Genomic DNA, 15,732 nt, shown 5'->3' on the forward strand with positions numbered 1-15,732 from the left:
TACTAACTAACTGGTGTCTTCTGTTCAATATCCACAGGAGGACCATCTGGTTTCTGAAGATGTTCTGCTGCACTTCTTTAATCACTTCCTCAGTCTACCTGTAAACATCCTGGCACTTCTTTAATCACTTCCTCAGTCTACCTGTAAACATCCTGGCACTTCTTTAATCACTTCCTCAGTCTACCTGTAAACATCCTGGCACTTCTTTAATCACTTCCTCAGTCTACCTGTAAACATCCTGGCACTTCTTTAATCACTTCCTCAGTCTACCTGTAAACATCCTGGCACTTCTTTAATCACTTCCTCAGTCTACCTGTAAACATCCTGGCACTTCTTTAATCACTTCCTCAGTCTACCTGTAAACATCCTGGCACTTCTTTAATCACTTCCTCAGTCTACCTGTAAACATCCTGACACTTCTTTAATCACTTCCTCAGTCTACCTGTAAACATCCTGTCACTTCTTTAATCACTTCCTCAGTCTACCTGTAAACATCCTGTCACTTCTTTAATCACTTCCTCAGTCTACCTGTAAACATCCTGGCACTTCTTTAATCACTTCCTCAGTCTACCTGTAAACATCCTGGCACTTCTTTAATCACTTCCTCAGTCTACCTGTAAACATCCTGGCACTTCTTTAATCACTTCCTCAGTCTACCTGTAAACATCCTGTCACTTCTTTAATCACTTCCTCAGTCTACCTGTAAACATCCTGGCACTTCTTTAATCACTTCCTCAGTCTACCTGTAAACATCCTGGCACTTCTTTAATCACTTCCTCAGTCTACCTGTAAACATCCTGGCACTTCTTTAATCACTTCCTCAGTCTACCTGTAAACATCCTGTCACTTCTTTAATCACTTCCTCAGTCTACCTGTAAACATCCTGGCACTTCTTTAATCACTTCCTCAGTCTACCTGTAAACATCCTGACACTTCTTTAATCACTTCCTCAGTCTACCTGTAAACATCCTGGCACTTCTTTAATCACTTCCTCAGTCTACCTGTAAACATCCTGGCACTTCTTTAATCACTTCCTCAGTCTACCTGTAAACATCCTGGCACTTCTTTAATCACTTCCTCAGTCTACCTGTAAACATCCTGGCACTTCTTTAATCACTTCCTCAGTCTACCTGTAAACATCCTGGCACTTCTTTAATCACTTCCTCAGTCTACCTGTAAACATCCTGTCACTTCTTTAATCACTTCCTCAGTCTACCTGTAAACATCCTGGCACTTCTTTAATCACTTCCTCAGTCTACCTGTAAACATCCTGACACTTCTTTAATCACTTCCTCAGTCTACCTGTAAACATCCTGGCACTTCTTTAATCACTTCCTCAGTCTACCTGTAAACATCCTGACACTTCTTTAATCACTTCCTCAGTCTACCTGTAAACATCCTGGCACTTCTTTAATCACTTCCTCAGTCTACCTGTAAACATCCTGTCACTTCTTTAATCACTTCCTCAGTCTACCTGTAAACATCCTGTCATATTATTTACTTTATTCACTAACAAAATGTTTATTTTCACTGTGGATGAATGCCAAAACTTTTGTAAAGCACAAAGATGTTTGAAATTGTGGATTTGCTTAATTTCACTTTCCTTCAAATGGTTGATCAGATTTAAGATAATTTACCAATTAGACGGGCTACACTTTCTCTGTATCTATTCTGTCAGAATCTGAGAAAATAATGTCCCAAATGTCCTGGTTTCCTTTCCCGCCCAGTCGTTCCCTGAGTGTATACAGTACAACCAGGTGACCGGTGTGTTTGAGGTGGTCAGTGAGTCAGAGGAGGCTCTGTCTAGGAGGATCAGGTCAGCCCTGCAGTACTTTCAATCACAACCTCTCAGTGATCCAACAGAGCTGTCTGCTAGACCCATGGTGGACAACCACTACACTGTTCTGGTCAGTTCACATTCTCCTGGTCCTTTTACACTATGGCATCTTCATATTGAATACTGCCATGTGTGTTTGGGGGGGGGGGGGGGGGGGGCTTTTAAATTAGTATTTCACTGTAATGTTTTACACCTATTGTATACTGTTCAATTGACAAATTAACTTTGATTTGCCAACCAATACATTGCCCTCATAAGTTTAGTCAAACTAAACTTTAATCAAACTTTAAAAAAAAAACATTTTTATTCAAGTGGATTCAAGTTTCTCATCAGATTAGTTGATTGATTCATGATTTTAGTTGGTTGATATGGAGTTTATTAAATCAGACGTCTGTGTGTGTGTGACATCATCTGAATGAGAATAATAATTATTGATTTGAACGCCGTAACAGTGCTTGGACAGACAACAGGGACTGGAGTGGATCCTAAAAGAAAGACTACCCTTGTTTATTCACAGTGACTGCTACTTCGAGTACAGGTAATCACCAATGTTTTATTACTAGGGGGTCATATCACCTGTTGATGCATGTCTTGATATCAGCACTGCCCTTTATCCTGGTCCTGTCTGTCCTGACTTCATCTGTCTTGATATCAGCACTGCCCTTTATCCTGGTCCTGTCTGTCCTGACTTCATCTGTCTTGATATCAGCACTGCCCTTTATCCTGGTCCTGTCTGTCCTGACTTCATCTGTCTTGATATCAGCACTGCCCTTTATCCTGGTCCTGTCTGTCCTGACTTCATCTGTCTTGATATCAGCACTGCCCTTTATCCTGGTCCTGTCTGTCCTGACTTCATCTGTCTTGATATCAGCACTGCCCTTTATCCTGGTCTTGTCTGTCCTGACTTCATCTGTCTTGATATCAGCACTGCCCTTTATCCTGGTCCTGTCTGTCCTGACTTCATCTGTCTTGATATCAGCACTGCCCTTTATCCTGGTCCTGTCTGTCCTGACTTCATCTGTCTTGATATCAGCACTGCCCTTTATCCTGGTCCTGTCTGTCCTGACTTCATCTGTCTTGATATCAGCACTGCCCTTTATCCTGGTCCTGTCTGTCCTGACTTCATCTGTCTTGATATCAGCACTGCCCTTTATCCTGGTCCTGTCTGTCCTGACTTCATCTGTCTTGATATCAGCACTGCCCTTTATCCTGGTCCTGTCTGTCCTGACTTCATCTGTCTTGATATCAGCACTGCCCTTTATCCTGGTCCTGTCTGTCCTGACTTCATCTGTCTTGATATCAGCACTGCCCTTTATCCTGGTCCTGTCTGTCCTGACTTCATCAGTCTTGATATCAGCACTGCCCTTTATCCTGTCTGTCCTGACTTAATCAATCACATTTATTTTTTAATCAAATGTATTTATAAAGCCCTTCTTACATCAGCTGATATCTCAAAGTGCTGTACAGAAACCCAGCCTAAAACCCCCAAACAGCAAGCAATGCAGGTGTAGAAGCACGGTGGCTAGGAAAAACTCCCTAGAAAGGCAGGAACCTAGGAAGAAACCTAGAGAGGAACCAGGCTATGAGGGGTGGCTAGGAAAAACTCCCTAGAAAGGCCAGAACCTAGGAAGAAACCTAGAGAGGAACCAGGCTATGAGGGGTGGCTAGGAAAAACTCCCTAGAAAGGCCAGAACCTAGGAAGAAACCTAGAGAGGAACCAGGCTATGAGGGGTGGCTAGGAAAAACTCCCTAGAAAGACCAGAACCCTAGGAAGAAACCTAGAGAGGAACCAGGCTATGAGGGGTGGCTAGGAAAAACTCCCTAGAAAGGCCAGAACCCTAGGAAGAAACCTAGAGAGGATCCAGGCTCTGGCTTTTCATAGCCGATCATTGAGAGTATCTCTACCGCTCCTGCTGTCTCTAGAGAGTTGAAAACAGCAGGTCTGGGACAGGTAGCACGTCCGGTGAACAGGTCAGGGTTCCATAGCCGCAGGCAGAACAGTTGAAACTGGAGCAGCAGCACGGCCAGGTGGACTGGGGACAGCAAGGAGTCATCATACCAGGTAGTCCTGAGGCATGGTCCTAGGGCTCAGGTCCTCCGAGAGAGAGAAAGAAAGAGAGAGAATTAGAGCGAGCATACTTAAATTCACACAGGACACCGGATAAGACAGGAGAAATACTCCAGATATAACAGACTGACCCTAGCCCCCCGACACAAACTACTGCAGCATAAATACTGGAGGCTGAGACAGGAGGGGTCAGGAGACACTGTGGCCCCGTCCGATGATACCCCCGGACAGGGCCAAACAGGAAGGATATAACCCCACCCACTTTGCCAAAGCACAGCCCCCACACCACTAGAGGGATATCTTCAACCACCAACTTACCATCCTGAGACAAGGCCGACTATAGCCCACAAAGATTTCCGCCACGGCACAACCCAAGGGGGGGCCAACCCAGACAGGAAGACCACGTCAGTGACTCAACCCACTCAAGTGACTCACCCCTCCTAGGGACGGCATGGAAGAGCACCAGTAAGCCAGTGACTCAGCCCCTGTAATAGGGTTAGAGGCAGAGAATCCCAGTGGAAAGAGGGGAACCGGCAAGGCAGAGACAGCAAGGGCGGTTCGTTGCTCCAGTGCCTTTCCGTTCACCTTCACACTCCTGGGCCAGACCACATTCAATCATAGGACCTACTGAAGAGATGAGTCTTCAATAAAGACTTAAAGGTCGAGACCGAGTCTGCGTCTCTCACATGGATAGGCAGACCATTCCATAAAAATGGAGCTCTATAGGAGAAAGCCCTGCCTCCAGCTGTTTGCTTAGAAATTCTAGGGACAATAAGGAGGCCTGCGTCTTGTGACCGTAGCGTACGTGTAGGTTTGTACGGCAGGAACAAATTCGGAAAGATAGGTAGGAGCAAGCCCATGTAATGCTTTGTAGGTTAGCAGTAAAACCTTGAAATGAGCCCTTGCCTTGTCTTGATGTCAGCACTGCCCTTATCCTGATCCTGCCTGTCCCTACTTCCACCCGACCTATAGGTCCTACTTCCACCCGACCTATAGGTCCTATTTCCACCCGACCTATAGTCCTACTTCCACCTGACCTATAGGTCTACTTCCGCCCGACCTATAGGTCTACTTCCACCCGACCTATAGGTCTACTTCCACCCGACCTATAGTCCTATTTCCACCCGACCTATAGGTCCTACTTCCACCCGACCTATAGGTCTACTTCCACCCGACCTATAGGTCCTACTTCCACCCGACCTATAGGTCTACTTCCACCCGACCTATAGTCCTACTTCCACCCGACCTATAGGTCCTATTTCCACCCGACCTATAGTCCTACTTCCACCTGACCTATAGGTCTACTTCCGCCCGACCTATAGGTCCTACTTCCGCCCGACCTAGAGGTCCTATTTCCACCCGACCTATAGTCCTACTTCCGCCCGACCTATAGGTCTACTTCCGCCCGACCTATAGGTCTACTTCCACCCGACCTATAGTCCTATTTCCACCCGACCTATAGGTCCTACTTCCACCCGACCTATAGGTCTCCTTCCGCCCGACCTATAGTCCTACTTCCACCCGACCTATAGGTCTACTTCCACCCGACCTATAGGTCTACTTCCGCCCGACCTATAGTCCTACTTCCACCCGACCTATAGGTCTACTTCCACCCGACCTATAGGTCTACTTCCACCCGACCTATAGTCCTACTTCCACCCGACCTATAGGTCCTACTTCCTGCAGCTCATGGATACCTAATCCCACATAAATCTCTTCTGCGTGCCATGTTAGCATATACAGTACCTGTTGAGAGCAGGTGACTCTCTCTAACCCACACTACACCTGCCTGTCACTCACCTAACCTAACACAGCTGTATTGGCAGAGTGAAGGTAGACACCCTGGGACAGTGATGGAATAATACCTTACTCCAGGCAATAACATTCCATTGCATTCTATTCTATTCTATTCTTCCATTCCATTTTATTATATTCTTTTCTATTCTATTCTTTCATTCCATTCTATTCCATTTTTCCATTCTTCCATTCCATTTTATTATTTTCTATTCTTCTATTCTATTCTTCTATTCTATTCTTCCATTCCATTCTATTCTTTTCTATTCTATTCTTTCATTCCATTCTATTCCATTTTTCCATTCTTCCATTCCATTTTATTATTTTCTATTCTTCTATTCTATTCTTCCATTCCATTCTATTATTTTCTATTCTTCTATTCTATTCTTCCATTCCATTCTATTATTTTCTATTCTTCTATTCTATTCTTCCATTCCATTCTATTCTATTCTTCCATTCTATTCTATTCTTCCATTCCATTTTATTATATTCTTTTCTATTCTTTCATTCCATTCTATTCCATTTTTCCATTCTTCCATTCCATTCCATTTTATTATTTTATATTCTTCTATTCTATTCTTCCATTCCATTTTATTATATTCTATTCTATTCTTTCATTCCATTCTATTCCATTTTTCCATTCTTCCATTCCATTCTATTATTTTCTATTCTTCTATTCCATTCTATTATTTTCTATTCTTCTATTCTATTCTTCCATTCCATTCTATTATTTTCTATTCTTCTATTCTATTCTTCCATTCCATTCTATTATTTTCTATTCTTCTATTCTATTCTTCCATTCCATTCTATTATTTTCTATTCTCTTCTATTCTATTCTTCCATTCTATTCCATTCTATTCTATTCTTCCATTCATAGGTTTGTCTGACCTGCATTCCTGCACTTTGTGACAAATGTTGTTTAAAAGCTTTTATAAATAACGTATTGATTGATTGATTGATTGATTGATGGATGCTTGGCGGTGTTTCCCAAGGTTAGCGAAGCTGCTTTCTCAGTGTGGCCCTCGGGGCTGGAACCAGAAGAGAGATGACGCCTCAGTCCAACACCCTGTCATCACAGAGACCGTCTGTCCTTCCCCTGGGCCTGATGACGGACAGATCCTGATGAAGGTCCTCGATGTGTCACTGGGGCAGGTCAGCAGATCCTACTGATTCACATAGATGATATATCTCAGTATGATGTCTATATGGTTAAGTACAGTGGAGATGATATATCTCAGTATGATGTCTATATGGTTAAGTACAGTGGAGATGATATATCTCAGTATGATGTCTATATGGTGAAGTACAGTGGAGATGATATATCTCAGTATGATGTCTATATGGTTAAGTACAGTGGAGATGATATATCTCAGTATGATGTCTATATGGTTAAGTACAGTGGAGATGATATATCTCAGTATGATGTCTATATGGTTAAGTACAGTGGAGATGATATATCTCAGTATGATGTCTATATGGTGAAGTACAGTGGAGATGATATATCTCAGTATGATGTCTATATGGTTAAGTACAGTGGAGATGATATATCTCAGTATGATGTCTATATGGTTAAGTACAGTGGAGATGATATATCTCAGTATGATGTCTATATGGTTAAGTACAGCGGAGATGATATATCTCAGTATGATGTCTATATGGTTAAGTACAGTGGAGATGATATATCTCAGTATGATGTCTATATGGTTAAGTACAGTGGAGATGATATATCTCAGTATGATGTCTATATGGTTAAGTACAGTGGAGATGATATATCTCAGTATGGTTAAGTACAGTGGAGATGATATATCTCAGTATGATATCTATATGGTTAAGTACAGTGGAGATGATATATCTCAGTATGGTTAAGTACAGTGGAGATGATATATCTCAGTATGATATCTATATGGTTAAGTACAGTGGAGATGATATATCTCAGTATGGTTAAGTACAGTGGAGATGATATATCTCAGTATGGTTAAGTACAGTGGAGATGATATATCTCAGTATGATGTCTATATGGTTAAGTACAGCGGAGATGATTATTTGTCATAAATAAACACTTGTTTTGTGGTGTTGGTGAAACAGTAGATACATGCTGTGTATTATCCAGGTATTTCTTTGTCTCTCTCACCCCAGGCAACACTTCCCTATAGTCACACTGGCTTTGTTTGTGTTCTTTGTGTTTCTGCAGGCCTCAGTAACAGACATGTTGACAATGGCTAAGGACAAGGATAAGCAGCTTCCTGTCTGTACCCGGTCTGTGAAAACCCCGGTGTGCTCCCTGGGCCGGGAGGGACAGAGGGGTCTGGCCTCAGCCTGCTTCTCCTGCATCCCTGACTCAGAGTCCTACGCCCTGTCCTCCTCACTCCTCGTCTCCTTTCCTCTCTCTTCTTCGCTCCCGGACTGTCCTCTCTGCTCTTCACTTCTAGACTGGGACAGGAGACGGGGAGACCGCGCCTCAGAGCAGGAGATGAACGTCTACCTCGCAGAGACGGAGGCAAAGACAGAGATAGAGGCAGGAACTACAGATGAGGGTAATGGGGACCCCAAGTCCCAGAGTCCCTCCTGTTCTACCGCTGATGAGGAGACGGGTGGTCCCCATACAGAGAGCCGCTATGAGGGAGGTCCAGCCACCAGCCACAGCAGACTGAAGGAGGAGGAGCAGGGTGGAGGGTCAGCCCACACAGAGAGCCCCTGTGAGGGAGGTCCAGCCACCAGCCACAGCAGACTGAAGGAGGAGGAGCAGGGTGGAGGGTCAGCCCACACAGAGAGCCCCTGTGAGGGAGGTCCAGCCACCAGCCACAGCAGACTGAAGGAGGAGGAGCAGGGTGGAGGGTCAGCCCACACAGAGAGCCCCTGTGAGGGAGGTCCAGCCACCAGCCACAGCAGACTGAAGGACCAGGATGAGGAGGGTGGAGGGTCAGAGGAGGAGAATGACCTTGAGTTCTATGATGTCACTGTTAGTATCCATGGTGATAGACAGGGCCTTGGTGACTTTAAGGACTTCTTAAAGGGAACACTAGGAGAGAAGCTTTTGCGTCTGTGGATGGATATAGAGAGACTGAAGACCCTACAGGACGGCAGGAGGAAAAACAGGTATTCATATACACATTCAGTACTTCCTTAAAGGTCCAATGCAGCAGTTTTTATCTCAATATCAAATCATTTCTGGGTAACAATGAAGTACCTTACTGTGATTGTTTTGAATTATAATGGTCAAAATGAAACAAAAATATCTTCTTAGCAAAAGGCAATTTGTCAAGTCAAAATGTTGCTCTGACTGTCTGGGAGTGGCCTGAGTGGGGAGGGGAAAACAGAACATTATCTGTTATTGGCAGAGAGGTTTGGAACTCTCTTCCTTATTGGTCTATTAACTAATTCACCGAAATGGTGATGTCACCATGGAAGGCCAAAACTCCATCCCACCAAAACAGGCTGACATTTCAAAGCTCATAGTGTGGAATATATATATATATAAACACAGAGAAAATCACAGTTTTGACTGTACTGGGCCTTTAACCCATAACTCCTAACCTTCACCTTAACCCCAACCCATAACTCCTAACCTTCACCTTTACCCTGACCCCAACCCTTAACCCATAACTCCTAACCTTCACCCTGACCTTAACCCATAACTCCTAACCTTCACCTGAACCCTGACCTTAACCCATAACTCCTAACCTTCACCTGAACCCCAACCCCTAACCGTAACTTTAACTCTGACTCCTAACCTAAACCCTAACCCTAACCTAAACCCTAACCTCAAGCCTTCATTGATGTATAGAACCTGAGATGACAATAAGCCTTCCTCTTAACCAATGACGTGGACAGAACCGTCTTCAGTCAGTCAGTGATTGATTGATTGATTGTGACAGGCATTTGGTCCAGATGCGTAGCTGCTACCTGCTGAGCGGTGGCCAGAGCAGTCTGAATGGTGAGCTGTTGACCAGACTGGGTCTCTCTACCTCCCCCTGCTGGAGAGAGGACAGACTGCAGAGAGTACAGCCCCGCATCACTGAGGCTCTGCTCTGCTACTGGTGAGGAGACTGACTGACGGGGGTGTTTTCTAGCCCCTCCTCGGGGGACCCACAGACTCCAGAGTTACCCGATTTAACATTGTCATCATGTTTATATACTGTTTTACCCACTTCATATGTATATACTGTATTCTAGTCAAGGCTCATCCTATATAACTACTGTCTATACACACCATCCTGTATAACTACTGTCTATACACACCATCCTATATAACTACTGTCTATACACACCATCCTATATAACTACTGTCTATACACACCATCCTATATAACTACTGTCTATACACACCATCCTATATAACTACTGTCTATACACACCATCCTATATAACTACTGTCTATACACACCATCCTATATAACTACTGTCTATACACACCATCCTATATAACTACTGTCTATACACACCATCCTGTATAACTACTGTCTATACACACCATCCTATATAACTACTGTCTATACACACCATCCTATATAACTACTGTCTATACACACCATCCTATATAACTACTGTCTATACTGTCTATACACACCATCCTATATAACTACTGTCTATACACACCATCCTATATAACTACTGTCTATACACACCATCCCATATAACTACTGTCTATACACACCATCCTATATAACTACTGTCTATACACACCATCCTATATAACTACTGTCTATACACACCATCCTGTATAACTACTGTCTATTCACACCATCCTATATAACTACTGTCTATACACACCATCCTATATAACTACTGTCTATACACACCATCCTATATAACTACTGTCTATACACACCATCCCATATAACTACTGTCTATACACACCATCCTATATAACTACTGTCTATACACACCATCCTATATAACTACTGTCTATACACACCATCCTATATAACTACTGTCTATACACACCATCCTGTATAACTACGGTCTATACACACCATCCTAAATAACTACTGTCTATACTGTCTATACACACCATCCTATATAACTACTGTCTATACACACCATCCTATATAACTACTGTCTATACACACCATCCTATATAACTACTGTCTATACACACCATCCTATATAACTACTGTCTATACACACCATCCTATATAACTACTGTCTATACACACCATCCTATATAACTACTGTCTAAACTGTCTATACACACCATCCTATATAACTACTGTCTATACACACCATCCTATATAACTACTGTCTATACACACCATCCTATATAACTACTGTCTATACACACCATCCTATATAACTACTGTCTATACTGTCTATACACACCATCCTATATAACTACTGTCTATACACACCATCCTATATAACTACTGTCTATACTGTCTATACACACCATCCTATATAACTACTGTCTATACACACCATCCTATATAACTACTGTCTATACTGTCTATACACACCATCCTATATAACTACTGTCTATACACACCATCCTATATAACTACTGTCTATACACACCATCCTATATAACTACTGTCTATACACACCATCCTATATAACTACTGTCTATACACACCATCCTATATAACTACTGTCTATACACACCATCCTATATAACTACTGTCTATACACACCATCCTATATAACTACTGTCTATACACACCATCCTATATAACTACTGTCTATACACACCATCCTATATAGCTACTGTCTATACACACCATCCTATATAACTACTGTCTATACTGTCTATACACACCATCCTATATAACTACTGTCTATACACACCATCCTATATAGCTACTGTCTATACTGTCTATACACACCATCCTATATAACTACTGTCTATACACACCATCCTATATAACTACTGTCTATACTGTCTATACACACCATCCTATATAACTACTGTCTATACACACCATCCTATATAACTACTGTCTATACACACCATCCTATATAACTACTGTCTATACACACCATCCTATATAACTACTGTCTATACTGTCTATACACACCATCCTATATAACTACTGTCTATACACACCATCCTATATAACTACTGTCTATACACACCATCCTATATAACTACTGTCTATACACACCATCCTATATAACTACTGTCTATACACACCATCCTATATAACTACTGTCTATACACACCATCCTATATAACTACTGTCTATACTGTCTATACACACCATCCTATATAACTACTGTCTATACACACCATTCTATATAACTACTGTCTATACACACCATCCTATATAACTACTGTCTATACTGTCTATACACACCATCCTATATAACTACTGTCTATACACACCATCCTATATAACTACTGTATATACACACCACCATATATAACTACTGTCTATACACACCATCCTATATAACTACTGTCTATACTGTCTATACACACCATCCTGTATAACTACTGTCTATACACACCATCCTATATAACTACTGCCTATACACACCATCCTATATAACTACTGTCTATACACACCATCCTATATAACTACTGTCTATACTGTCTATACACACCATCCTATATAACTACTGTCTATACACACCATCCTATATAACTACTGTCTATACACACCATCCTATATAACTACTGTCTATACACACCATCCTATATAACTACTGTCTCAAAAATGAGAGGACATCAACAACCGGTATAGGCCAATTAAAAAAGTTCTTTATTATAAAACAAAACTATTCATTCTAAACAAAGAAAATGGAATGAGGTGTGGACATGTCATAGTGTAAGGTGTATGTAGGGTGCACGGATGCGTGAATGTGTGTGTGTGAACATGACTGAGTGGAAACTAAATAAACCTACAAAGGAACAAACAAAACAGGATCATACCTGGAGGAGCAGAGAGAGAGAGGTTAGTGGAGCAGTTGGTTAAATACCCTGTCTATACACACCATCCTATACATCTATATATATATATATATATATATATATATATATATATTATTCATGACTCTGACGCTCGTCTTAATTCCTTTGTTTGTATTTTGGGGATGTGTGTATTGTTAGGTATTATAAACTGGGTGGTTTGAGTCCTGAATTATGATTGGCTGACAGCCGTGATAAACTAGGATCACCTGGTCCATACTAGACTAGACTGGTACCTGAACTAGGATCACCTGGTCCGTACTAGACTAGACTGTGACCTGAACTAGGATCATCTGGTCCATACTAGACTAGACTGGTACCTGAACTAGGATCACCTGGTCCGTACTAGACTAGACTGGTACCTGAACTGGGATCACCTGGTCCATACTAGACTAGACTGATACCTGAACTAGGATCACCTGGTCCATACTAGACTGGTACCTGAACTAGGATCACCTGGTCCATACTAGACTGGTACCTGAACTAGGATCACCTGGTCCATACTAGACTGGTACCTGAACTAGGATCACCTGGTCCGTACTAGACTAGACTGGTACCTGAACTGGGATCACCTGGTCCATACTAGACTAGACTGGTACCTGAACTAGGATCACCTGGTCCATACTAGACTAGACTGGTACCTGAACTAGGATCACCTGGTCCATACTAGACTGTGACCTGAACTAGGATCACCTGGTCCATACTAGACTAGACTGGTACCTGAACTAGGATCACCTGGTCCATACTAGACTAGACTGGTACCTGAACTAGGATCACCTGGTCCATACTAGACTAGACTGTGACCTGAACTAGGATCACCTGGTCCAGACTAGACTGTGACCTGAACTAGGATCACCTGGTCCATACTAGACTGTGACCTGACCTAGGATCACCTGGTCCATACTAGACTAGACTGGTACCTGAACTAGGATCACCTGGTCCATACTAGACTAGACTGTGACCTGAACTAGGATCACCTGGTCCATACTAGACTAGACTGTGACCTGAACTAGGATCACCTGGTCCATACTAGACTAGACTGGTACCTGAACTAGGATCACCTGGTCCATACTAGACTAGACTAGACTGTGACCTGAACTAGGATCACCTGGTCCATACTAGACTGGTACCTGAACTAGGATCACCTGGTCCATACTAGACTGTGACCTGAACTAGGATCACCTGGTCCATACTAGACTGGTACCTGAACTAGGATCACCTGGTCCATACTAGACTGTGACCTGAACTAGGATCACCTGGTCCATACTAGACTGTGACCTGAACTAGGATCACCTGGTCCATACTAGACTAGACTGGTACCTGAACTAGGATCACCTGGTCCATACTAGACTAGACTGGTACCTGAACTAGGATCACCTGGTCCATACTAGACTGGTACCTGAACTAGGATCACCTGGTCCATACTAGACTGTGACCTGAACTAGGATCACCTGGTCCATACTGTCTCGTATTTCTGTGGTTATATTCAAGTCATGTGTTAATAATATCGTTATGTTAATGTTATGTTCATGTTCAATTTAAATATTGTAGCGTTCCTCGCTATGTGAGCCACGTTATAATTTCCACTAAGTGGGTTAAACTTATTGGCGCGATGCTTAGGGTGAATTAAGGTATTTGGTGGAGCTTATGAGTGTGCATTCATATGAATGTTGTCCTGTCGTGTTCTGGTTGTGTTCCAGGGGTCCCAGGCTCTGGTTGTGTTCCAGGGGTCCCAGGTTCTGGTTGTGTTCCAGGGGTCCCAGGTTCATGTTCTGGTTGTGTTCCAGGGGTCCCAGGTTCTGGTTGTGTTCCAGGGGTCCCAGGTTCTGGTTGTGTTCCAGGGGTCCCAGGTTCTGGTTGTGTTCCAGGGGTCCCAGGTTCTGGTTGTGTTCCAGGGGTCCCAGGTTCATGTTCTGGTTGTGTTCCAGGGGTCCCAGGTTCTGGTTGTGTTCCAGGGGTCCCAGGTTCTGGTTGTGTTCCAGGGGTCCCAGGTTCTGGTTGTGTTCCAGGGGTCCCAGGTTCTGGTTGTGTTCCAGGGGTCCCAGGTTCTGGTTGTGTTCCAGGGGTCCCAGGTTCTGGTTGTGTTCCAGGGGTCCCAGGTTCGTGTTCTGGTTGTGTTCCAGGGGTCCAAGGTTCATGTTGTGGTTGTGTTCCAGGGGTCCCAGGTTCTGGTTGTGTTCCAGGGGTCCCAGGTTCTGGTTGTGTTCCAGGGGTCCCAGGTTCTGGTTGTGTTCCAGGGGTCCCAGGTTCTGGTTGTGTTCCAGGGGTCCCAGGTTCTGGTTGTGTTCCAGGGGTCCCAGGTTCTGGTTGTGTTCCAGGGGTCCCAGGTTCTGGTTGTGTTCCAGGGGTCCCAGGTTCATATTCTGGTTGTGTTCCAGGGGTCCCAGGTTCTGGTTGTGTTCCAGGGGTCCCAGGTTCTGGTTGTGTTCCAGGGGTCCCAGGTTCATATTCTGGTTGTGTTCCAGGGGTCCCAGGTTCTGGTTGTGTTCTAGGGGTCCCAGGTTCTGGTTGTGTTCCAGGGGTCCCAGGTTCTGGTTGTGTTCCAGGGGTCCCAGGTTCATGTTGTGTTCCAGGGGTCCAAGGTTCGTGTTCTGGTTGTGTTCCAGGGGTCCCAGATTCAGGATGAGCCAGAGAGGAATTGATCCTCTCAGACTGTCACTGTGGAGGAACGGACAGCTACGGCCTCCCTCTGGTGTCAACCATAACCCTCGTCACATCACCCTCGACGCCCTCCGGCCACACACCTGTATACCTCGACCTGCCATCCCCCCAGACACCTCTCTACCCAGAGACATGACCCCCACACCAGCTCACACACAGGTATTAGGTGTGACCGACAGAGTTGAGATAAACAATTAGATTTTTCTTTATTTTATGAAAAGCTTAATATAAGTTGAATAAAGTAGTATTATTCTGTGTGTTATGTCAGACAGGTTAATATAGTAGTATTATTCTGTGTGTTATGTCAGACAGGTTAATATAGTAGTATTATTCTGTGTGTGTTATGTCAGACAGGTTAATAAAGTAGTATTATTCTGTGTGTTATATCAGACAGGTTAATAAAGTAGTATTATTCTGTGTGTGTGTGTTATGTCAGACAGGTTAATAAAGTAGTATTATTCTGTGTGT

At 43.4% G+C, this 15,732-nt stretch overlaps 1 protein-coding gene and 1 long non-coding RNA gene across 2 annotated transcripts; both read left to right on the top strand.

Annotated features, from left to right (window-relative positions):
- The first annotated feature begins 1,457 nt into the window (after nt 1–1,457).
- Nucleotides 1,458–6,783, top strand: LOC145879613 (uncharacterized). The gene is made up of 3 exons (XR_014392490.1): nt 1,458–1,907; nt 2,290–2,375; nt 6,692–6,783. It is a non-coding gene; the product is annotated as an uncharacterized LOC145879613 (long non-coding RNA).
- Nucleotides 6,784–7,779: 996 nt separating this feature from the next.
- On the top strand, nt 7,780–15,462 carry LOC145879469 (uncharacterized). The gene is made up of 3 exons (XM_082974963.1): nt 7,780–8,795; nt 9,575–9,736; nt 15,210–15,462. The coding sequence occupies exons 1-3, from the start codon at nt 7,792–7,794 to the stop codon at nt 15,460–15,462; spliced, it is 1,419 nt and encodes a 472-aa protein (XP_082831089.1). The 5' UTR covers nt 7,780–7,791.
- The last annotated feature ends 270 nt before the right edge of the window (nt 15,463–15,732 follow it).

Source organism: Salmo salar, chromosome 05 (assembly GCF_965601325.2).
Source record: "Salmo salar chromosome 05, fSalSal1, whole genome shotgun sequence".
NCBI classification, from domain to species: domain Eukaryota; kingdom Metazoa; phylum Chordata; class Actinopteri; order Salmoniformes; family Salmonidae; genus Salmo; species Salmo salar.